This window comes from Ranitomeya imitator, chromosome 4 (genome assembly GCF_032444005.1).
Source record: "Ranitomeya imitator isolate aRanImi1 chromosome 4, aRanImi1.pri, whole genome shotgun sequence".
Classification (NCBI taxonomy): domain Eukaryota; kingdom Metazoa; phylum Chordata; class Amphibia; order Anura; family Dendrobatidae; genus Ranitomeya; species Ranitomeya imitator.
The window spans coordinates 362,856,479-362,880,813 of NC_091285.1; the positions used below are offsets into that span (position 1 = coordinate 362,856,479).

The following is a 24,335-nucleotide window of genomic DNA, read 5'->3' on the forward strand; positions in this document are numbered from 1 at the left end:
AAGTACAATATGTCACGAGAAAATAATGTCAGAATTACCAGGATCCGTTGAAGGGTTCCAGAGTTATTACCTCATAAAGGGACAGTGGTCAGAATTGTAAAAATTGGCCTGGTCATTAATGTTCAAACCACCCTCGGGGGTAAAGGGGTTAAAGGCCACATTTACATACTATAAACTGACTTCAGAAATACTTTTTCTAAAGATCTCTTTATGTGTGTAGTGTCATACAGGGACTGCTAGGCAGGGAATTTAGCTATGTAGACACAACTGCTGGTGGTGCTGGGATCACAGGGGACCTCTTTAATGTTTTGCTGCGATTTTGTGGCGCATGATAACCGCAGCATCCAGATGTTAATATAACGTCCAGAACTCATGTAGAAAACTGTGTTTCAATTAATGTGAAGGTTCTTCACCTTAAAAATAATTCTCTAATATGTCAGTATTATAAATACTGATCTGATAGCTGCAGGCTGGGAGGTGTAATTTTGCAATAGCTGGAGGACATCAGTGGTATGGTTTCCGTACAGGTAAAAGTCTTAGATTTTTCACAATCCGTATTTACGGAGGTTAGTTTCATTATGCTACTACAAGCTTCAATAGTTAGTTTGCATGCATAAAGGTGGTTCTTCTTGGGTGGACTAGTATGTTATGTAACGTATTAACCCTTTAAGGAAAGACACTATTTTGCCACAAAAGAGTTTATCACAAATTTGATATTGATGACCTACAGCAGCAGAAGGATAGGCCAACTATAGAAGGTTGGCGGAGATCCAACACCTGGCACCCTCACCAATCAGCACTGAGGTCTGTAAACAGAATACAGTGCTGCTCACCAATATTGGCACCACTTCATTTTTTTTTTCATAGACTGTACAATATCTTCAGAAAGGAAATTTACCAAAGATTTATCCTCAGGATTTTTTAATTAGTGGTCCAAAGTAATACAACATTATTTTTCAAAGGTTTTTGAAAATGAAAACTGTTGATTTCTTTGTTATGCAAGTATAGGAATGCAATTCAATCCTTTGATCCCTGAAATAATAACCTGCAACACCATGGTATTACTGTGCAGTATGCCTGCCAAGTAGCCTGCTAAACCTTACAGAGCTTGTGCCACTTTAGGTCCTTAGCTCCATAGCATTCCAATGCCACCCCTATCCCCAAAGTGATGGCACTGGTTGCTAAATAATCAAATATTAATTTCTAATTTAAATTCTGTACTGGTACATTGCTTCACCGTCATGGAAGGATTAGCTGACATTACATATGTTATTTCAGTACACTTAGCTCAGGGTAGATGGTGGAAACATACCGTATATAGAAATAGGTGCTATGTTAGGCATATATATATATATATATATATATATATATATATATATAAACCACGTTACACACAGGAGGGTCACTTCACTGACTTCATACATTAAAATGGTTTAAATGCAACAGTTGGGATGTGCTCCTCTTGGTATCAGAACTTGAACTCATGGATAAAGGTATGTGCAGACGTTCAGTATTAGGCAGCGCTTTGGATGCAGCACATGCCTGCGCCGTCCAAAGTGCTGCCGGCTATTGAAGGCAGGTGATTCCCCATGTGTTCATTGAACTGTGCAGAATCACCGCATCCAATACATTGTATGGGTGAAATTTATCTTGTGGAGGCTTGTGTCTCCGCAAGATAAATAGATATCCTCTGGTCTGGAAAGACGAGCTGCATGTCCGTCTCCACAGGTAAGCCGTGGGTGACTGTGCATGCATAGTGGAGATGAGATTTCTTGAAATTCCATCCATTATGCTGTAACATCTGGATGCTGCGGATGTGTGCTGTCACACCATAAGCGGCGATAAAGGGGCAGGACGGCGTACTGGGACCCGCACCTGTCCCTACCACTTTAATGGGGCCCTGGCTTTCCCTTATCTCGGGGGTACCTATGATGGTTAGGAGGCCCGAGCCGCCAGCGTATCCCTGTCTCCTGTGCAGGCCCTATAAGTGGCCCCCTCTCCCCCCAAAGGAGGTGCACTGCACCAGTGTAATAATACAACAAATAACAGGATATACAGACAAGGTAACTAAAAGTCTCAAACTCACCAAATGCTCACACAACCACAGAGGAAACACAGAGAAGGGAAGATAAGGAATAAACTAGGAAGGAAAATAGGTTTAACATGCAACAAAAACAGCAGACACCAATCTCTGCAAATAAACCTCCAACACCAACACTATGCTCCTTCAACCTCCAAGCCAGGCAGTAGAACTGATCACTGACAATAGCTGAAGTCAGGACTGGGTCTATATAGAGGATCAAATTACAAAATCCACTTCAGCTGAGAGAGACCCAGCTCTCAGCAACTCAGCAATAAGGTTAACTCCTGCACTGCTGCACAAAGCAGCCAGGTCAGAATGCAGGTGAAGAGCTTCTGTTCACTGTGTGTGAACGAGGCCCAGAGTGCTGCGGTTCTCTGGAACCTCTCTGTCACGGTAGCCCCGTGACAGTACCCCCCCTTCTACGAGGGACCTCCGTAACCTCAGGACCAGGTTTCTCAGGATGAGCTGTATGAAATGCCCGAACCAACCTAACAGCATGGACATCAGCAGCAGGTACCCACGTCCTTTCCTCAGGACCGTACCCTCTCCAGTGTACTAGATATTGTAGGGATCGACAAACTAAACGAGAATCCATAACCCTGGAAATCTGGAACTCGAGATTTCCATCAACAAGGACCGGAGATGGAGGTGAAGGGGACTGATTGGATGACGCCACAACCTTTTTGAGTAAGGAGCGATGAAAAACATTATGGATCTTAAATGACTGAGGCAAAGCCAGCCGAAAAGCAACGGAATTCACGACGGCCGCAATCCTATAAGGGCCAATGAACCTAGGGCCCAATTTCCACCAGGGAACTCTCAGCTTAATATTTTTCGAGGACAACCAAACCCAATCACCCACACAGGTCCGGACCTTCCACACGTCTCTGATCAGCCGCATTCTTATACTTGGAACCCATCCTCTTTAATTTTTCAAGAACCCCTTGCCATACGGACGTGATGGATGAAGAAAACCGCTCCTCTTCAGGAACACCTGAGGAATCCCTCCTATTAAATGAACTAGATTGAGGATGAAAACCATATGCCCCGAAAAACGGGGACTTACCAGTAGACTCATGAGTACGATTGTTTGTAGCAAATTCTGCTAACTGTAAGTATTTAACCCAGTCCTCCTGATTCTCTGAGATGAAACACCTGAGATAAGTCTCAAGATTTTGATTTACGCATTCAGTCTGACCATTGGATTGAGGATGAAAAACTGAAGAAAACGACAAATGAGTCCCCAGCCGGCTGCAGAAAGCCCTCCAAAACTTAGAAATAAACTGCACCCCCCCGGTCTGAGACAATATCTGAAGGAATACCATGCAGTCTCACAACCTCCTTAATAAAGACCTGTGCCAGAGTCTTAGCATTTGGTAATGCAGGGAGCGCAATGAAATGAGACATCTTGCTAAATCTATCAACTACGACTAAAATAGCTGTATTACCCTCCGAAACCGGTAAGTCAGTGATGAAGTCTATTGACAAATGAGTCCAAGGTTGGAGAGACCCAGACGGGCAAGAACGAGAGGACTTGGAACGCGCACACACACTGCAGGCAGCGACATATTCCTGTACATCATGTCTTACCCCAGACCACCAAAAACGCCGAGTGAGTAGGTCCGCAGTAACCTTACTTCCAGGGTGTCCGGCCAAAACCGAGTCATGATGCTCATTTATGACCCTGAGACGGAGATTAGCTGGAACAAAAAGTTTACCTAAAGGACAGGCTGCTGGGGCGTCCCCCTGTGCCTCTACCACCTCTTTCTCAAGATCAGAATTAATTGCGGCAACTACTACACCCTTCTGCAGTATAGGACCTGGTTCACAATTATCCCCACCCCCCGGGAAACAATGGGATAACGCATCAGCCTTGACATTCTTATTTCCTGGCCAGTACATAATGTAGAAATTGAACCTGGCAAAGAACAGAGACCACCTTGCATAACAGATTTGTGTGATCTGTGATCACCATGACCGGGTGAAGTGCTCCCTCCAAAAAATGACGCCATTCCTCAAATGCCCATTTAATTGCCAACAGCTCCCTGTTACCAATGTCAGAATTCTCCGTAGGAGATAATTTTTTCGAGAAAAATGCACACGGACACCACTTACTCTGAGAAATCCCTTGAGACAATACAGCTCCCACCCCTACCTCAGAGGGATCCACTCCTACCACAAATGGCTGAGTGATGTCAGGCTGTATTAATATGGGTGCAGTGGAAAATCACTTTTTCAAAGTTTCAAAAGCTTTACTGGCCGCACTGGACCATACGGAGAAATCCATGCCTCTCTTGGTCGTGTCTGTCAATGGTTTGGCTACCACTGAAAAGTTTTTAATAAATTTGCGATAGAAATTTGCAAAACCTAAAAACCTCTGTAAAGCCTTAAGGTCCTCAGGACGATCCCACTCCAAGACCGCCCTGACCTTAGCCGGATCCATACAAAAACCTATGGAGGATAAGAAATAACCCAGAAACGGAATCTCTTTAACCGCGAACATGCATTTCTCAAGTTTGGCAAACAGTTTATTGTCTCTGAGTACCTGAAGGACCTGCCGTACATGATTCTGATGAGACTCGAGGTCAGGGGAATAAATTAAGATGTTATCGAGATATACCACCACAAACCTACCTATTAAGTGACTAAGTATATCATTGACAAAGTGTTGAAACAGCAGGAGCATTACTTGACCCAAAAGGCATAACCAAGTTCTCGTAATGTCCCTCTGGAGTATTAACCCCTTAGTGACAGAGCCAATTTGGTACTTAATGACCGAGCCAATTTTTGCAATTCTGACCACTGTCACTTTATGAGGTTATAACTCTGGAACGCTTCAACGGATCCCGCTGATTCTGAGATTGTTTTTTCGTGACATATTGTACTTCATGTTAGTGGTAACATTTCTTCGATATTACTTGCGATTATTTATGAAAAAAACGGAAATATGGCGAAAATTTTTAAAATTTTGCAATTTTCAAACTTTGTATTTTTATGCCCTTAAATCAGAGAGATATGTCACGAAAAATAGTTAATAAATAACATTTCCCACATGTCTACTTTACATCAGCACAATTTTGGAAACAAAATTTTTTTTTGTTAGGGAGTTATAAGGGTTAAAAGTTGACCAGCAATTTCTCATTTTTACAACACCATTTTTTTTTAGGGACCACATCACATTTGAAGTCATTTTGAGGGGTCTATATGATAGAAAATAATGAAGTGTGACACCATTCTAAAAACTACACCCCTCAAGGTTCTCAAAACCACATTCAAGAAGTTTATTAACCCTTTACGTGCTTCACAGGAACTGAAACAATGTGGAAGGAAAAAATGAACATTTAACTTTTTTTTGCAAACATCTTAATTCAGAACCATTTTTTTTATTTTCACAAGTGTAAAAACAGAAATGTAACCATAAATTTTGTTATGCAATTTCTCCTGAATACGCCAATACCCCATATGTGGGGGTAAACCACTGTTAGGGCGCACCGCAGAACTTAGAAGTGAAGGAGCGCCGTTTGACTTTTTCAATGCAGAATTGGCTGGAATTGAGATCGGACGCCATGTCACGTTTAGAGAGCCCCTGATGTGCCTAAACAGTGGAAACCCCCCACAAGTGACACCATTTTGGAAACTAGACCCCTTAAGGAACTTATCTAGATGTGTGGCGAGCACTTTGAACCCCCAAGTGCTTCACAGAAGTTTATAACGTAGAGCCGTGAAAATAAAAAAATCGCTTTTGTTTACACAAAAATGATCTTTTTGCCCACAAATTCTTATTTTCACAAGGGTAACAGGAGAAATTAGACCACAAAAGTTGTTGTGCGATTTCTCCTGAATACGTCGATACCCCATATGTGGGGGTAAACCACTGTTTGGGCGCACCGCAGAGCTTGGAAGTGAAGGAGCGCCGTTTTACTTTTTCAATGTAGAATTGGCTGGAATTGAGATTGGACGCCATGTCGCGTTTGGAGAGCCCCTGATGTGCCTAAACAGTGGAAACCCCCCACAAGTGACACCATTTTGGAAACTAGACCCCTTAAGGAACTTATCTAGATGTGTGGCGAGCACTTTGAACCCCCATGTGCTTCACAGAAGTTTATAACGTAGAGCCGTGAAAAAAAAAAAATCGCATTTTTTCTACAAAAATGATCTTTTTGCCCACAAATTTTTATTTTCACAAGGGTAACAGGAGAAATTAGACCACAAAAGTTGTTGTGCAATTTCTCCTGAGTACGCTGATACCCAATATGTGGGGGTAAACCACTGCTAGGGCGCACCGCAGAGCTTGGAAGAGAAGGAGTGCCGTTTTACTTTTTCAATGTAGAATTGGCTGGAATTGAGATCGGACGCCATGTCGCGTTTGGAGAGCCCCTGATGTGCCTAAACAGTAGAAATCCCCCACAAGTGACCCCATTTTGGAAACTAGACCCCCCATGGAACTTATCTAGATGTGTGATGAGAACCTTGAATGCCCAAGTGCTTCACAGAAGTTTATAATGCAGAGCCGTGAAAATAAAAAATATTTTTTTTTTCCACAAAAAAGATATTGTAGCCCCCAAGTTTTTATTTTTACAAGGGTAACAAGAGAAATTGGACCCCAAAAGTTGTTGTCCAATTTGTCTTGAGTATGCTGGTACCCCATATGTGGGGGTAAACCACTGTTTGGGCGCACGGCAGAGCTCGGAAGGAAGGAGCGCCGTTTTGGAATGCAGACTTTGATAGAATGGTCTGCGGGTATTATGTTGCATTTGCAGAGCCCCTGATGTACCTAACCAGTAGAAACCCTCCACAAGTGACCCCATTTTGGAAACTAGACCCCCCAAGGAACTTATCTAGATGTGTGGTGAGAACTTTGAATGCCCAAGTGCTTCACAGAAGTTTAGAATGCAGAGTCGTGAAAATAAAAAATATTTTTTTTTTTCACAAAAAAGATTTTGTAGCCCCCAAGTTTTTATTTTCACAAGGGTAACAGGAGAAATTGGACTGCAATAGTTGTTGTCCAATTTATCCCGAGTACGCTGATGTGCCATATGTGGGGGTAAACCACTGTTTGGGCGCACGGCAGAGCTCGGAAGGGAAGGAGCGCCTTTTTGGAATGCAGACTTTGATAGAATGGTCTGTGGGCATTATGTTGCGATTGCAGAGCCCCTGATATACCTAAACTGTAGTAACCCCCCACAAGTGACCCCATTTTGGAAACTAGACCCCCCAAGGAACTTATCTAGATGTGTGGTGAGAACTTTGAATGCCCAAGTGCTTCACAGAAGTTTAGAATGCAGAGTCGTGAAAATAAAAAATATTTTTTTTTTTCACAAAAAAGATTTTGTAGCCCCCAAGTTTTTATTTTCACAAGGGTAACAAGAGAAATTGGACCCCAGAAGTTGTTGTCCAATTTATCCCGAGTACGCTGATGCCCCATATGTGGGGGTAACCCACTGTTTGGGCGCACGGCAGAGCTCAGAAGGGAGGGAGCACCATTTGACTTTTTGAGCGCAAAATTGGCTGTCGTGTTTGGAGACCCCCTGATGTACCTAAACAGTGGAAACCCCCCAATTCTAGCTCCAACCCCTAACCCTAATCCCAACCTGATCCATAATCCTAATCACTAACCCTAACCATAATCACAACCCTTACCCCAAAACAACCCTAATGTCAACCCTAACCATAACCCTAATCAAAACCCTAAATCCAACACACCCCTAATCCTAATCTCAACCCTAACCCTAATCCCAATACACCCCTAATCAAACCCTAACCTTAACCCTAATCCCAAACCTAACCCTAATCCCAAGCGTAACCCTAATGCCAACCCTAACCCTAATACCAACCCTAATCCAAACCCTAAACCTAATCCCAGCTCTAACCCTAACTTTAGCCCCAACCCTAGCCCTAACTTTAGCCCCAACCCTAACCCTAGCCCTAAGGCTACTTTCACACTTGCGTTGTTTGGCATTCCGTCGCAATCCGTCGTTTTGGACAAGAAACGGATCCTGCAAATGTGCCCGCAGGATGCGTTTTTTGCCCATAGTATTGCCGACGGATCGTGACGGATGGCCACACGTCGCGTCCGTCGTGCACTGGATTAGTTGTGTTTTGGCGGAGCGTCGGCACAAAAAAACGTTCAATGAAACGTTTTTTTGTACGTCGCATCCGCCATTTCTGACCGCACATGCGTGGCCGTAACTCCGCCCCCTCCTCCCCAGGACATAGATTGGGCAGCGGATGCGTTGAAAAACTACAGCTGCTGCCCACGTTGTGCACAATTTTCACAACGTGCGTCGGTATGTCGGGCCGACGCATTGCGACGGCCCCGTACCGACGTAAGTGTGAAAGAAGCATAACCCTAAATTTAGCCCCAACCCTAACCCTAAATTTAGCCCCAACCCTAACCCTAAATTTAGCCCCAACCCTACCCCTAACCCTACCCCTAACCTAACCCTAGCCGTAACCCTACCCCTAACCCTACCCCTAACCTAACCCTAGCCGTAACCCTACCCCTAACCTAACCCTAGCCCTAACCCTACCCTAACCCTACCCCTAACCCTACCCCTAACCTAACCCTAACCCTAACCCTACCCCTAACCCTAACCCTACCCCTAACCTAACCCTACCCCTAACCCTACCCCTAACCCTACCCCTAACCCTACCCCTAACCCTACCCCTAACCCTACCCCTAACCCTAACCCTACCCCTAACCCTACCCCTAACCCTAATTTTAGCCCTAACTGCTGTTCTCCTGCCGGCCGGCAGATGGAGACAGATGGCGGGCGCACTGGGCATGCGTCCGCCATGTTCTTCTGCCGGCGGCCAGGAGGAGCAGCAAGAGGATCCAGGGACCTAGGTGAGTATGCTAGGGTCCCCGAATCCCCCTATTTCTCTGTCCTCTGATGTGCGATCACATCAGAGGACAGAGAATTACACTTTACTTTTTTTTTTTTTTTTTTTGCGGTCGCCGGTAAACAGTTAATTACCGGCGATCGCAAAACAGGGGTCGCTAAAACCGACCCCCGATCATGCTCTTTGGGGTCTCGGCTACCCCAGGCAGCCGAGACCCCAAAGATTCTCCCGGTGCCGGCCGGCGGGCGCACTGCGCATGCGCCCGCCATTTTGAAGATGGCGGCGCCCACCGGGAGACACGAGGAGCATCGGTGGAGCTAGGTGAGTATTGGGGGGCCACCTGGGACCCCTTTTCTCTGTCCTCCGATGTGCGATCACATCGGAGGACAGAGAAATTAAAAAGAGATCGCTTTTTTTTTTTTTTTTTTGCGATCGCCGGTAAACGGTTAATTACCGGCGATCGCAAATGCGGGGAGGGTTAAAAACCCCCCGAATCATGTTCTCTGGGGTCTCAGCTACCCTCGGCAGCCGAGACCCCGGAGAAAATCGGCCTGTGGGGGGCGCTATACACTTTTTCCACAGCGCCGTTAATTAACGGCGCTGTGGTTTAAGTACCCTTAGCGGCCGCCGTTAAAAGGCGTATCGGCGGTCGCTAAGGGGTTAAACGTCGTCTTCCATTCATCCCCCTTCTTCATCCGAATGAGATTATATGCCCCCCTGAGATCTAATTTGGAGAACCATTTAGCCCCCACAATTTGGGTAAAGAGGTCCGGAATAAGAAGGGGCGGAAAAGAATCCCGGACTGTAATCTGATTTAATTCACAGAAGTCTAAGCATGGGCGTAAACCCCCGTCCTTCTTCTTAACAAAAAAGAACCCGGCAGCAATGGGTGATGACGAGGGTCTGATATGACCCTTGGTCAGACTTTCCGTGATATAGTCCTTCATGGCCTGTCTCTCTGGGGCAGAGATGTTGTATAGCCTACTCTTAGGCAGTTTAGCACCAGGAATGAGACGTATAGCGCAATCATAAGGATGGTGTGGAGGTAGCTCTCGACTCCCCTCCTCAGAGAATACATCCTCAAAATCTGAGATGAACTCTGGCAAAACCTGAGAACTCAATCCGGTCAGCTGAGTACCCACGCAATGTTCCTGACAAAACTCACTCCATCTAGTAATCTCCCGAGTCTGCCAGTCTAACACCGGGTTGTGTAATGTGAGCCATGGTAAACCGAGAACTACAGGCGACGGCAAACCCCCCAACACATACACTATGTTCCTTCAATCTCCAAGCCAGGCAGTAGAACTGATCACTGACAATAGCTGAAGTTAAGACTGGGTCTATATAGAGGGATAGATTACAAAATCCACTTCAGCTGAGAGAGACCCAGCTCTCAGCAACTCAGCAATAAGGTTAACTCCTACACTGCTGGCACAAAGCAGCCAGGTCAGAATACAGGTGAAGAGCTTCTGTTCACTGTGTGTGAACGAGGCCTAGAGCGCTGCGGTTCTCTGGAACCTCTCTGTCGCGGTAGCCCCTTGACATGTGCAGCGCCCAACCCACAGCTTTTACTGACCGTGGGAACATACCCTAAAGGCCTGACACACGTGCTCCTATTCTTGCAACATCTTGAGCCATGATATTGACACAGACAGACGCAAACTACCATTCAGAATCCAGTAAAAGATGGATCAACTTCAAATAATGAGTTAATTATGGACAATCTTTTTGTAACTACTTCATCCATTTTATGTTTTGCTGCAATGATTCTTTTTGGGGAGAGTGACATACCATCTCTGGCTTGTCAAGGTAAGGAGGCTTATTCGCCGTGCAATGCTCCTCTGGGAAACATAATATGCAAACTGCCTCTTCTGAAAAAAAGAGGACTTAAACTCTATAGCGCCACGTGTTGGAAGTAGTGATCCTACAAGTCACAATCAACTCTTTACGAGTCGTGCAATATGACTTAGGATAAAAGCCAAATTAGTATCTCAATTCGCAGATACGGTGTTTCGGGCTGTTGGCCCTCGTCAGTGCGAAACCATATTGCACGACTCGTTAAAGAGTTGATTGTGACTTGTAGGATCGCTACTTCCAACAGGTGGCGCTATAGAGTTTAAGTCCTCTTTTTTTCAGAAGAGGCAATTTGCATATTATATTTCCCAGAGGAGCATTGCACGGCGAATAAGCCTCCTTACCTTGACAAGCCAGAGATGGTATGTCACTCTCCATAAGGAGAAACGATACCCCTTAGACCCCAGTCCAGAGCCTCTCACGTAGCCAAATTAGTTCTCATGCTTCGTACTGACGAGGGCCAACAGCCCGAAACACCGTGTCTGCGAATTGAGATACTAATTTGGCTTTTATCCTAAGTCATATTGCACGACTCGTTAAAGAGTTGATTGTGACTTGTAGGATCGCTACATCCAACAGGTGGCGCTATAGAGTTTAAGTCCTCTTTTTTTCAGAAGAGGCAATTTGCATCTTTTTGGGGAATAATCCAATAAACCACTACATTTTTTTTATTTTATAAGAAACATTTTGACATTTTCTTTGGAGTTTTGCATCTTGTAAGAAGTCCTCAATAAATAAATATACAAAATAAGTATATTTAACTTTGCTTTAGCTCCTTGTCTTCGCTACATCACTGCACCGTAATAGTACAGCAGCTCACAATAACTAGATCTTGCAATGTTTTAATATGATGCAGGGACGGAAAGAATTAAACATGTGCAAGCAGGTGTAGCCCAGCTCACATTGGTTGAGGCTCTCAATGGTTCTCAGCATGGATGGAAATGCCACTTCTGCCTCTTGTTGCCAAAGGCATCCATTATTGAGGACTTATTTTAGTCTGAACCGTGTAGGAAACTATATCATATTAGGATTTATTGTGAGTGCCAATTTTTTCCACATGGAATAAAAGTTTTTGAATCTAGAGTGGGCTGGAAAATTTTCGATTTGTTATACAGAATTAAACATCTCTCTGGGCAAAACTATTATAGTGTGTGTTAGGTGTCGAGTTCCCGCCTCTGCACAGGGGGAATCTCGAACCATCTCTGCTGCGGTCTCCCATTCTTCTCCAGCTGCAGTGGAGTCTGCTCAGCGGAGACGTCGGTCCCAGCGTCTTGCTCAGTCTCACTCTGTGCATAGGATTACTGCTGCTTTTCCTGCTTCTGCCATTGAAGCCAGTGCTGGGCAGTGGTGAACAGACGCTTTTGGGACTAAGTCCTGCTTTTCCCCTTCTGAGCATGCCCAGGGCAAGATCTCCCGTTGGAGATCGAGGGTCACATGCTCAGATACTGTAGCAGATCCCATTTGTCCTCCAGGAAGGTCCTGAAGGTGCTCAACTTCTGTGGCAGCCTCCCATTGGTCCTTCTGGGAAGGTCATGTACATGCTGCAGCTATATAAGGTTCGCATGACCGCACGGCCATGCGCTAGTATACAATTGTAATCGTGTGTGTGTTGATGAGTGCAAGTCGTTGCTTAAAAAACCCATCCCTTGTGTATGACTGTTCGCGTAAGGTGTATGGCTGCAATCTAGCGCCCGGCTGAACTCACAGCGTTAACACACGAAACAGCGCCTACTGCTGTGAACGCCAGTACGGCGCCATTAGAGCACTTATTTAGCCCAAGTCTGGGTGGTTAGTGGCGTCCGCCAGTGCGGCACAGTTAGCATTCTCGTGCTATTTAATTATTAGTTTTGTTACGTGCGGTACTGCAGCCCTGTGACGCAACAGGGTTCGCTTCCTTCACACAGGGTGAAGTTAACCTGTGTGTGTATTCACATTGTACCGCCATATAGTCCGTCATTACTTGGCAGCAGGTTCCATCTCTGCACGGTGGACCCCGGGCTGCGAACGCACCTTATTCTATCTTATTATTTGGTGCGTTCCGCTAGCCCTAACAGTGTGGTATGCCTCTTCCACGGCCGGTGGGGACATTGCATGACTGATGGATTCAGGAGCACTGTTATATTTACCCTTGCATGTGTATATGACATAAAGACATTACATTCTGGCACACACATTTCAAGTCATTTCATGTAACACTTGTAAGATGAAAAGGTCAAAATAATGCTTCTAGATTATGTTTACAATGTTTCTTTTTCTTAAAAACACTTCTAATTGGGTCTTGTCCAGTATACATTATACACTGTGTGTAGAATTATTAGGCAAGTTGTATTTTAATCGCATGACACTTTTTAAACAAGTTATCCTATTCCAAGCTGTTCAGGCTTGAGAGCCAACTACCAATTAAGTAAATTAGGTGATGTGCATCTCTGTAATGAGGAGGGGTGTTGTCTAATGACATCAAAACCCTATATAAGGTGTGCTTAATTATTTGGCAACTTCCTTTCCTTTGGCAAAATTAGTCAGAAGAGAGATTTGACGGGCTCTGAAAAGTCCAAAATTGTGAGATGTCTTGCATAAGGGATGCAGTAGTCTTGAAATTGCCAAACTTTTGAAGCGTGATCACTGAACAATCAAGCGTTTCATGGCAAATAGCCAACAGGGTCGCAAGAAGCATGTTGGGCAAAAAAGGCGCAAAATAACTGCCCATGAATTGAGGAAAATCAAGCGTGAAGCTGCCAAGATGCCATTTGCCACCAGTTTTGCCATATTTCAGAGCTGCAACGTTACTAGAGTAACAAAAAGCACAAGGTGTGCAATACTCAGGGACATGGCCAAGGTAAGGAAGGCTGAAAAATGACCACCTTTGAACAAGAAACATAAGATAAAGCATCAAGACTGGTCCAAGAGATATCTTTAGACTGACTTTTCAAAGGTTTTATGGACTGATGAAATAAGAGTGACTCTTGATGGGCCAGATGGATGGGTCAGAGGCTGGATCAGTAAAGGGCAGAGAGCTCCACTCCGACTCAGACGCCAGCAAGGTGGAGATGGGGTACTGGTATGGGCTGATATCATCAAAGATGAACTTGTGGGACCTTTTCGGGTTCAGGATGGAGTGAAGCGCAACTCCCAGACCTACTGCCAGTTTCTGGAAGACAACTTCTTCAAGCAGTGATACAGGAAGAAGTCATTCGTTCAAGAAAAACATGATTTTCATGCAGGACAATGCTCCATCACATGCCTCCAACTACTCCACAGCGTGGCTGGCCAGTAAAGGTCTCAAAGAAGAAAAAATAATGACATGGCCCCCTTGTTCACCTGATCTGAACCCCATAGAGAACCTGTGATCCCTCATAAAATGTGAGATCTACAGGGAGGGAAAAAGTACACCTCTCGGAACAGTGTCTGGGAGGCTGTGGTGTCTGCTGCACGCAATGTTGGTCGTAAACAGATCAAGCAACTGACAGAATCTATGGATGGAAGGCCGTTGAGTGTCATCATAAAGAAAGGTGGCAATATTGGTCACCAATTTTTGGGAGTTTTGTTTTTGCATGTCAGAAAAGTTTATTTGTGCAGTTATATTGGTTTACCTGGTAAAAATAAACAAGTGAGATGGGAATATATTTGGTTTTTATTAAGTTGCCTAATAATTCCGCACAGTAATAGTTACCTAAACAAACAGATATCCTCCTAAGATAGCCAAATCTAAAAAAAACCCACTCCAACTTCCAAAAATATTAAGCTTTGATGTTTGAGTCTTTTGGGTTGATTGAGAACATAGCTGTTGATCAATAATAAAAATAATCCTCTAAAATACAACTTGCCTAATAATTCTGCACACAGTGTAGAAGAAATATTACTTCATTACTTGTGCAGTTTTGTTACTGCCTCTTGAAAACACATGTTTCCATAACACACTGCACATTTATATTGTGGTTTCAAATACTGTGCTAGGTTTGTTTTTCCCATTTTTCATCTTTTATATTTTCCATATGCTAAATAGCGCTTTGCTGTGTTTCCCTCCAGATATTTGGCTTCATGGATTTGGTAGATCTAGCAAGGAGTGCTCAAGTTTGCAGATCTTGGAAGATAATAACTCAAAATAGTTCACTCTGGAGTAGTGTAAGTCCATTTCTATTTATTGCATGTTATATACATGAAAGGATACAAAGTAAGAAAAATCTGTTAAATGAGATATTATGATTATGTAGAACAAATGGGGCAAGACATTTATTGTTGTTCAGCTTGTAGCCCCAACTAATAGCAACCATTGTGGCCCCAACTAATGACAATCCTTGTGGCCGAAAATAATGACAAGACAACCCTTGTGGTGCTAACTAATGACAACCCTTGTGGTGCTAACTAATGACAACCCTTGAGGCAGCAACTAATGACAACCCTTGTAGCCCCAACTAATGACAACCCTTGTAGCCCCAACTAATGACAATCCTTGTGATCTCCAAACCTTAGAAATTTTTCCTTGTATGAAAAGTTTCCTCACGTCAACCAACTGTTAAAAGGGAGGAATTTATTGGCCTTATGTAAGGGCAGTTATTCATCTAATTCCTCCAAGTACAGAAATATTAAATGTGTAGAATTTAATTCTTTATTTTTTAGAAGTTTTATGAACTTCGATACAGAAGATGCCTCAGTGTTTTTTTTATTAGTCATCTCTAGAATAATAGGGGATGGTTACAATCCAGAAAATAATGTAGAATTATTTAATGAAGACTGCATATACGGTATTTGTTGAAACAGAGATGTTTTGCTAAGCGGCACTCTGTAAAGGCTGTAGACACCTATGACATTAATTTAAAAAAAAAACCATTTTGGTTACTTTTAGTTAGTAAAATTGCAGGCTGCAACCTTCATTCATTTTCAGACCCCTAATATGCAGTTTCAGCGTTTTCTTTTGTAGGAGTGTCTCTCCCAGTAATATAATAATAATAATAATAATAATAATAATAATAATTTTATTTCTATAGCGCTAACATATTAGAAGGGACTTGTACAGACAATTGACATTACAGCATAGCAATGAACACATACTGTAGATCAAAACAGATACCAAGAGGAATGAGGGCCCTGCTCGCAAGCTTACAATCTATTAGGAAAAGGGGAGACACGAGAGGTGGATGGTAACAATTTCTTTCGTTGTTCGGACCAACCATAGTGTAAGAATCGGGTGTTCATGTAATGCTGTATGAACCGGTTATTGGCCTAAGTATGTAACAGTACAGACACAAAGGGCTATTAAATGCATAAAGCATGTGAGAACATGATGCGAGGATCCTAGTTATGGTAAAAATTTGGAATGGGCAACACAGGGATAGTTAGGTTAATGCGTTGAGGCGGTAGGCCAGTATGAACAAATGCATTTTTAGTGCACGTTTAAAACTGTATGGATTGGGGATTAATCGTATTAACCTGGTTAGTGCATTCCAAAGAATTGGCACAGCACGTGAAAATCTTGGAAACGGGAGTGGGAGGTTCTGATTATTGAGGATGTTAAACCCAGGTCATTAGCAGAATGGAGGGCAAGGGTAGGGTGGTAGGCTGAGATTAGGGAGGAGATGTAGGGTGGTACTGAGCCATGGAGTGCCTTGTGGGTGAGGGTAATAAGTTTGTACTGGATTCTGGAGTGGATGGGTAACCAGTGTAATGAATGACTGGCACAAGGTAGATGCATCGAACAACGATTGGTGAGAAATATGTTCCTGGTTGCAGCATTCAAGACAGATTGGAGAGGGGAGAGTTTGGTAAGAGGGAGACCGGTTAGTAGAGAATTACAATAGTCCTGATGAGAATGAATAAGAGAAACAGTAAGATATTTTGCAGAGTCGAAAGTAAGAAAAGGTCAAATTCTATAAATGTTTTTGAGATGCAGATATCAAGAGCGAGCCAGTGATCGGATTTGGGGCTGAATGAAAGCTCGGAATCAGTGGGCATGTTGCTGGGAAGTAACGGTGGAACCACACACAGAAATGGCAATGTTGGGCATGGGTAGGTTAGTAGGGGAAGGAAACGCAAGGAGTTAAGATTTTCACAGGTTCAGTTTTAGATAGAGGGAGGGCATGATGTTAGAGACAGCAGTAAGACAATCACTGGTGTTTTCTAAAAAGGCGGGCGTGATATCAGGAGTAGAGGTGTATAATTGGGTGTCATCAGCATAGAGATGGTACTGGAAACCAAATCTACTGATTGTTTGTCAAATAGGAGCAGTATACAAATAGAAGAGGAGGGAGCCTAGAACGGATCCTTGCGGAACCCCAACAGTAAGGGGAAGATGAGAGGAGGAGGAGACAGCAAAAGATACAGTGAAGGAGTGGTCAGAGAGATAGGAGGATAGCCAGGAGAGAATGGTATCCTTGAGGCCGATGGAGCGTAGCATAGTGATGAGGGAGCTGGTGATTCACAGTGTTGAATGCTACAGAGAGATCCAAGAGAATTACCATGGAGCAGTGACCATTAGATTTAGCTGTTAGTGTTGTGAGTTCTGTTTTTGGGCTCCCTCTGGTGGTTACTGATGGTACTGGGTGACTTGTGTTCTCTGCGGTCTCTGGTGTCCACCTGTTCCATCAGGTTATGGGAGTTTCCTATTTAACCTGGCTTTTTTGTCATTTCCTCGCCGGCTAGCAATGTAATCAGCGTGTCTTTTTACCTCTGCTCCCTGCGTCTGTTATCTTCAGGACAAGCTAAGTTTTGATTTTCCTGTTCCACGTTTTGCTTACTTTTTGTCTTAGTCCAGCTTGCAGATATGTGATTCCTTGCTGCTGGTTGCTCTAGTGGGCTGAAATTACTCCTCATGTTCCATGAGTTGGCACATGAGTTCAAGTAATTTCAGGATGGTTTTTTTTTTAAGGGTTTTTCGCTGACCGCGCAGTTCACTTTTGTATCCTCTGCTATCTAGCTTTAGCGGGCCTCATTTTTGCTGATTCTATTTTCATAAATACGTATGTGCTTTCCTCTCATTTCACCGTTATTACATGTGGGGGGCTGCTATTTCTGTGGGGTGTTTCTCTGGAGGCAAGTGAGGTCTGTGTTTCTTCTTATAGGGGAAGTTAATCCTTCGGCTGGCGCGAGACGTCTAGGAATCATCGTAGGCACGATCCCCGGCTACTGCTAGTTGTGTGTTTAGGTTCAGGATCGCGGTCAGCTCAGGTTCCATCACCCTAGAGCTTGTTTTGTTTTTGGGCTTGTCCTTTTGTGATCCCCTGCCATTGGGATCATGACAGTATAGCCGGCCAGAAAAAATTGGTCATCGTTTTGGCTGAAGTAGGAGGAAAAGTAGTCTGAGGAAGTTTTTTTTTTTTTTCCCCCCTCCTCAGTGTTTGCTGCCTAGCCTTAATTGCAGCTTGACTGCTTCTTTCCTCCTCTTAATCCTTGAATGGCTCTGACCTCAGCTGTTTATCATGGACGTCCAGAGTTTGGCTTCCAGCCTGAATAATCTTGCTGCTAAGGTTCAAAATATACAAGATTTTGTTGTACATACGCCTATGTCTGAACCTAGAATTCCTGTCCCAGAGTATTTTTCTGGAGATAGATCTAGTTTTCTGAATTTTAGGAACAATTGCAAGTTGTTTCTTTCCTTGAAATCTCGCTCCTCTGGAGACCCTGCTCAGCAGGTCAAGATTGTTATATCTTTCCTGCGGGGTGACCCTCAGAATTGGGCATTTGCATTGGCACCAGGGGATCCTGCGTTGCTCAATGTGGATGCGTTTTTTCTGGCATTGGGTTTGCTCTATGAGGAACCTAACCTAGAGATTCAGGCTGAAAAAGCTTTATTGGCTCTCTCTCAGGGGCAAGATGAAGCAGAAATATATTGTCAGAAATTTCGGAAATGGTCGGTGCTTACTCAGTGGAATGAGTGCGCTCTGGCTGCAAAATTCAGAGATGGCCTTTCTGAGGCCATTAAAGATGTTATGGTGGGGTTCCCGGCGCCTACAGGTCTGAATGAGTCCATGACTATGGCTATTCAGATTGATCGGCGTTTACGGGAGCGCAAACCTGTGCACCATTTGGCGGTGTCTTCTGAACAGGCACCTGAGATAATGCAATGTGATAGAATTCAGTCCAGAAGTGAACGGCAAAATTATAGGCGGAAAAATGGATTGTGTTTTTATTGTGGTGATTCAGCTCATGTTATATCAGCATGCTCTAAACACACAAAAAAGGTTGATAAGTCTGTTGCCATTGGTACTTTACAGTCTAAGTTCATTCTGTCTGTGACGCTGATTTGTTCATTATCATCCATTTCCGTCGATGCCTATGTGGATTCAGGCGCTGCCCTGAGTCTTATGGATTGGTCATTTGCCAATCTCTGTGGGTTTAGTCTGGAACCTCTGGAAGTTCCTATTCCTTTGAAAGGTATTGACTCTACACCTTTGGCTATGAATAAACCTCAGTACTGGACACAAGTGACCATGCGTATGACTCCTGTTCATCAGGAGGTGATTCGCTTCCTGGTACTGTATAATTTACATGATGTCTTAGTGCTTGGTCTGCCATGGTTACAAACTCATAACCCAGTCCTTGACTGGAAAACAATGTCTGTGTTAAGCTGGGGATGTCAGGGGGTTCATGATGATGCATCTCCGATTTCTATCGCTTCATCTACTCCTTCTGAGGTTCCGGTATTTTTGTCTGATTATCGGGAGGTTTTTGAGGAGCCTAAGCTCAGTTCGCTTCCTACTCACAGGGATTGCGATTGTGCTATAGATTTGATTCCTGGCAGTAAATTCCCTAAAGGTCGTTTGTTCAATCTGTCAGTGCCAGAGCATACTGCTATGGGGAATTATGTTAAGGAGTCCTTGGAAAAGGGACATATCCGTCCATCTTCGTCCCCTTTGGGAGCAGGTTTTTTTTTTGTGGCCAAAAAAGATGGTTCCTTGAGGCCTTGCATAGATTATCGTCTTTTGAATAAGATTACAGTCAAATATCAGTATCCTTTGCCATTGTTGACTGATTTGTTCGCTCGCATTAAGGGGGATAAATGGTTCACTAAGATTGATCTTTGGGGTGCGTATAATCTTGTGCGGATAAGGCAGGGTGATGAGTGGAAAACCGCATTTAATACGCCTGAGGGCCATTTCGAGTATTTGGTGATGCCTTTTGGACTTTCTAATGCTCCTTCTGTCTTCCAGTCTTTTATGCACAATATTTTCCGTGAATATCTGGATAAATTTATTATCGTGTATTTGGATGATGTTTTGGTTTTTTCTGATGACTGGGAGTCTCATGTTCAGCAGGTCAGGAAGGTGTTTCAGGTCCTGCGGGCCAATTCTTTGTTTGTAAAGGGTTCTAAATGTCTCTTTGGAGTCCAGAAGATTTCTTTTTTGGGGTATATTTTTTCCCCTTCTACTATTGAGATGGATCCCGTCAAGGTTTAGGCTATTTGTGACTGGACGCAGCCTACATCTCTTAAGAGTCTACAGAAGTTCTTGGGCTTTGCTAATTTTTATCGTCGCTTCATAACTAATTTTTCTAGTGTTGTTAAGCCTTTGACGGATTTGACTAAAAAGGGTGCTGATGTTACTGATTGGTCTCCTGCGGCTGTGGAGGCCTTTCAGGAACTTAAGCGCCGGTTTTCTTCTGCTCCTGTGTTGCGTCAGCCAGATACGTCGCTTCCTTTTCAGGTTGAGGTTGATGCTTCCGAGATCGGAGCGGGGGCGGTTTTGTCACAGAGAAGCTCCGATGGCTCAGTGATGAAGCCATGTGCGTTCTTTTCTAGAAAATTTTCGCCCGCTGAACGGAATTATGATGTTGGTAATCGGGAGCTTTTGGCCATGAAGTGGGCATTTGAGGAGTGGCATCATTGGCTTGAGGGTGCTAGACATCGTGTGGTGGTCTTGACTGATCACAAAAATCTGATGTACCTTGAGTCTGCCAAGCGTCTGAATCCTAGACAGGCTCGTTGGTCACTGCTTTTCTCCCGTTTCAATTTTGTGGTTTCATACCTGCCAGGTTCAAAGAATGTGAAGGCGGATGCTCTTTCTAGGAGTTTTGTGCCTGACTCCCCTGGAAATTCTGAGCCCACTGGTATCCTTAGGGATGGGGTGATTTTGTCGGCTGTCTCCCCAGACTTGCGACGTGCTTTGCAGGAGTTTCAGGCGGATAAACCTGATCGTTGTCCGCCGGAAAGACTGTTTGTTCCGGATAATTGGACCAGTAGAGTCATCTCCGAGGTCCATTCTTCTGTGTTGGCAGGTCCTCCTGGAATATTTGGTACTAGAGACTTGGTGGCCAGGTCTTTTTGGTGGCCTTCCTTGTCGAGGGATGTGCGTTCTTTCGTGCAGTCTTGTGGAGTTTGCGCTTGGGCTAAGCCTTGCTGTTCTCGGGCCAGTGGATTGTTGTTACCTTTGCCTATCCCGAAGAGGCCTTGGACGCACATTTCCATGGACTTTATTTCGGATCTCCCTGTCTCTCAAAAAATGTCCGTCATATGGGTTGTGTGTGACCGCTTTTCTAAGATGGTTCATCTGGTACCCTTGCCTAAGTTACCTTCCTCCTCTGAGTTGGTCCCTCTGTTTTTTCAAAACGTGGTCCGTTTGCATGGCATTCCGGAGAACATCGTTTCTGACAGGGGATCCCAGTTTGTGTCTAGATTTTGGCGGACGTTCTGTGCTAAGATGGGCATTGATTTGTCCTTTTCGTCTGCATTCCATCCCCAGACGAATGGCCAGATGGAACGAACTAATCAGACTTTAGAAACTTATTTAAGGTGTTTTGTTTCTGCTGATCAAGATGACTGGGTTTCCTTTTTGCCGCTTGCCGAGTTTGCCCTTAATAATCGGGCTAGTTCTGCTACCTTGGTTTCTCCTTTCTTTTGTAATTCGGGGTTTCATCCTCGTTTTTCCTGTGGTCAGGTGGAGCCTTCTGATTTGTCCTGGAGTGGACATGGTGGTGGATAGGTTGCATCGGATTTGGAGTCATGTGGTGGACAATTTGAAGTTGTCCCAGGAGAGGGCTCAGCAGTTTGCTAATCGCCGTCGCCGCGTGGGTCCTCGACTTCTTGTTGGGGACTTGGTGTGGTTGTCTTCTCGTTTTGTTCCTATGAAGGTCTCTTCTCCTAAGTTCAAGCCTCGGTTCATCGGTCCCTATAGGATCTTGGAAATTCTTAACCCTGTGTCGTTTCGTTTGGATCTCCCGGCATTGTTTGCTATTCATAATGTGTTCCATCGGTCGTTGTTGCGGAAGTATGAGGTACCTGTCGTTCCTTCGCTTGAGCCTCCTGCTCCGGTGCTGGTGGAGGGTGAATTGGAGTATGTTGTGGAGAAGATCTTGGATTCTCGTGTTTCCAGACGGAAACTCCAGTATTTGGTCAAGTGGAAGGGTTATGGTCAGGAGGATAATTCTTGGGTGATTGCCTCTGATGTTCATGCTGCCGATTTGGTCCGTGCTTTTCATAGGGCTCATTCTGGTCGCCCTGGTTGTTCTCGTGAGGGTTCGGTGACCCCTCCTCAAGGGGGGGGGTACTGTTGTGAGTTCTGTTTTTGGGCTCCCTCTGGTGGTTACTGATGGTACTGGGTGACTTGTGTTCTCTGCGGTCTCTGGTGTCCACCTGTTCCATCAGGTTATGGGAGTTTCCTATTTAACCTGGCTTTTTTGTCATTTCCTCGCCGGCTAGCAATGTAATCAGCGTGTCTTTTTACCTCTGCTCCCTGCGTCTGTTATCTTCAGGACAAGCTAAGTTTTGATTTTCCTGTTCCACGTTTTGCTTACTTTTTGTCTTAGTCCAGCTTGCAGATATGTGATTCCTTGCTGCTGGTTGCTCTAGTGGGCTGAAATTACTCCTCATGTTCCATGAGTTGGCACATGAGTTCAAGTAATTTCAGGATGGTTTTTTTTTTAAGGGTTTTTCGCTGACCGCGCAGTTCACTTTTGTATCCTCTGCTATCTAGCTTTAGCGGGCCTCATTTTTGCTGATTCTATTTTCATAACTACGTATGTGCTTTCCTCTCATTTCACCGTTATTACATGTGGGGGGCTGCTATTTCTGTGGGGTGTTTCTCTGGAGGCAAGTGAGGTCTGTGTTTCTTCTTATAGGGGAAGTTAATCCTTCGGCTGGCGCGAGACGTCTAGGAATCATCGTAGGCACGTTCCCCGGCTACTGCTAGTTGTGTGTTTAGGTTCAGGATCGCGGTCAGCTCAGGTTCCATCACCCTAGAGCTTGTTTTGTTTTTGGGCTTGTCCTTTTGTGATCCCCTGCCATTGGGATCATGACATGTTAGTAGATCATTAGAGACTTTGGGGAGGGCAGTTTCAGTAGAGTGTAAAGAGCGGAAACCAGATTGTAGAGGGTCGAGAAGAGAGTGATCTGAGACATAGCGGATAAGACAGAGTGGACCAGGTGTTCCAGGAGATTAGAGATGAAGGGAAGATTAGAGACAGGTCTATAGTTACAGGGTAGTTCTGGTCAAGGCATGGCTTTTTAAGTAATTGATGTATGATGGCATGCTTAAATGAGGAGGGAAAGATACCGGAAGAGAGAGAGAGGTTGAATTTTTTTGTTAGGTGAGTGGTGACAGTGGGGGAAAGGGACTGGAGGAGATGTGACAGAATGGGGTCACTAGTGTAAGTGGTAGGGCGAGAAGATGCGAGGAGCCTGATTGCTCCTTCTTCTGTGACTGGTTCAAAATCAGAGAGTGAGCGAGATGTAGTAGGGGAGGGAGGACAGTGCATGATATGAGGGGATTGGGAGATAAGTTCCTGTCGGATATGGTCAATTTTTTCTTTAAAATAATTGGCCAGATCGTCAGCGCGGAGATCCGTGGTTTGGGCCTGCACCATTTGGGTTGAGGAGGGAATGAAAAGTGTCAAAGAGACACTTTGGGTTATTCGATAGTGAAGTGATGAAGGTGTTGAAATAGGTTTGTTTGGATAGGTGAAGGGCAGAGTTGTATGTTTTAAGCATAAACTTATAATGGATGAAATCTTTGGGTAGATTGGTTTTTCTCCATAGACGCTCAGCGCACCTGGAGCACCACTGTAGGAAACATGTTTGCAGTGTGTGCCATGGTTGTCACTGTCTGTGCCAAGTTGTTCTATGTATAGGAGGTGCAGCTTCATCCAGGGCACTCAGGGCACTTTGCAGTGCTTCGTTATAATGCTTGAGTGCAGAATCAGGACATGAGATCATGAGATGGAGGAGATGGGGGCCAATGATGACTGCAAGTTCTTCATAAGTTTCTGGGTGTTAATGGCATATATGTTTCTATAAGTGTGGAAAGTGGGGGTGACCAGAGCGGGATGGCAGTTCTTGATAGAGAATGAAAGAAAGTTGTGGTCAGAGAGTGGTAGAGTTTGTGAAATCCTCCACTGAGCAAAGCCAGGAGAAGACCAAGTAGAGGGATTTCCATCTTTATGCATAGGAGGGTTAGTAAGCTGCGAAGGCTAAAAGAGGAGATTAGAGATAAAAGGTGAATAGCAACTGAGGAGAGGGGAAAGCAATGGGGATGTTGAAATCACCCATGATGAGGGTAGGGATGTCACAGGAGAGAAAATGTGGAAGCCAGGTGGCAAAGTGATCTAGGAACTGATGGGAGGGGCCCGGAGG

At 44.5% G+C, this 24,335-nt stretch overlaps 1 protein-coding gene across 1 annotated transcript in view; it reads left to right on the forward strand.

The window, feature by feature from the left end:
* Positions 1-24,335, forward strand: part of FBXL13 (F-box and leucine rich repeat protein 13) — a 395,640-nt gene that overhangs the window by 204,674 nt on the left and 166,631 nt on the right. The window contains exon 8 of the mRNA XM_069765120.1: positions 14,807-14,902. Coding sequence (XP_069621221.1) covers positions 14,807-14,902 — 96 coding nt within the window. The remainder of the gene's footprint in view (positions 1-14,806; positions 14,903-24,335) is intronic.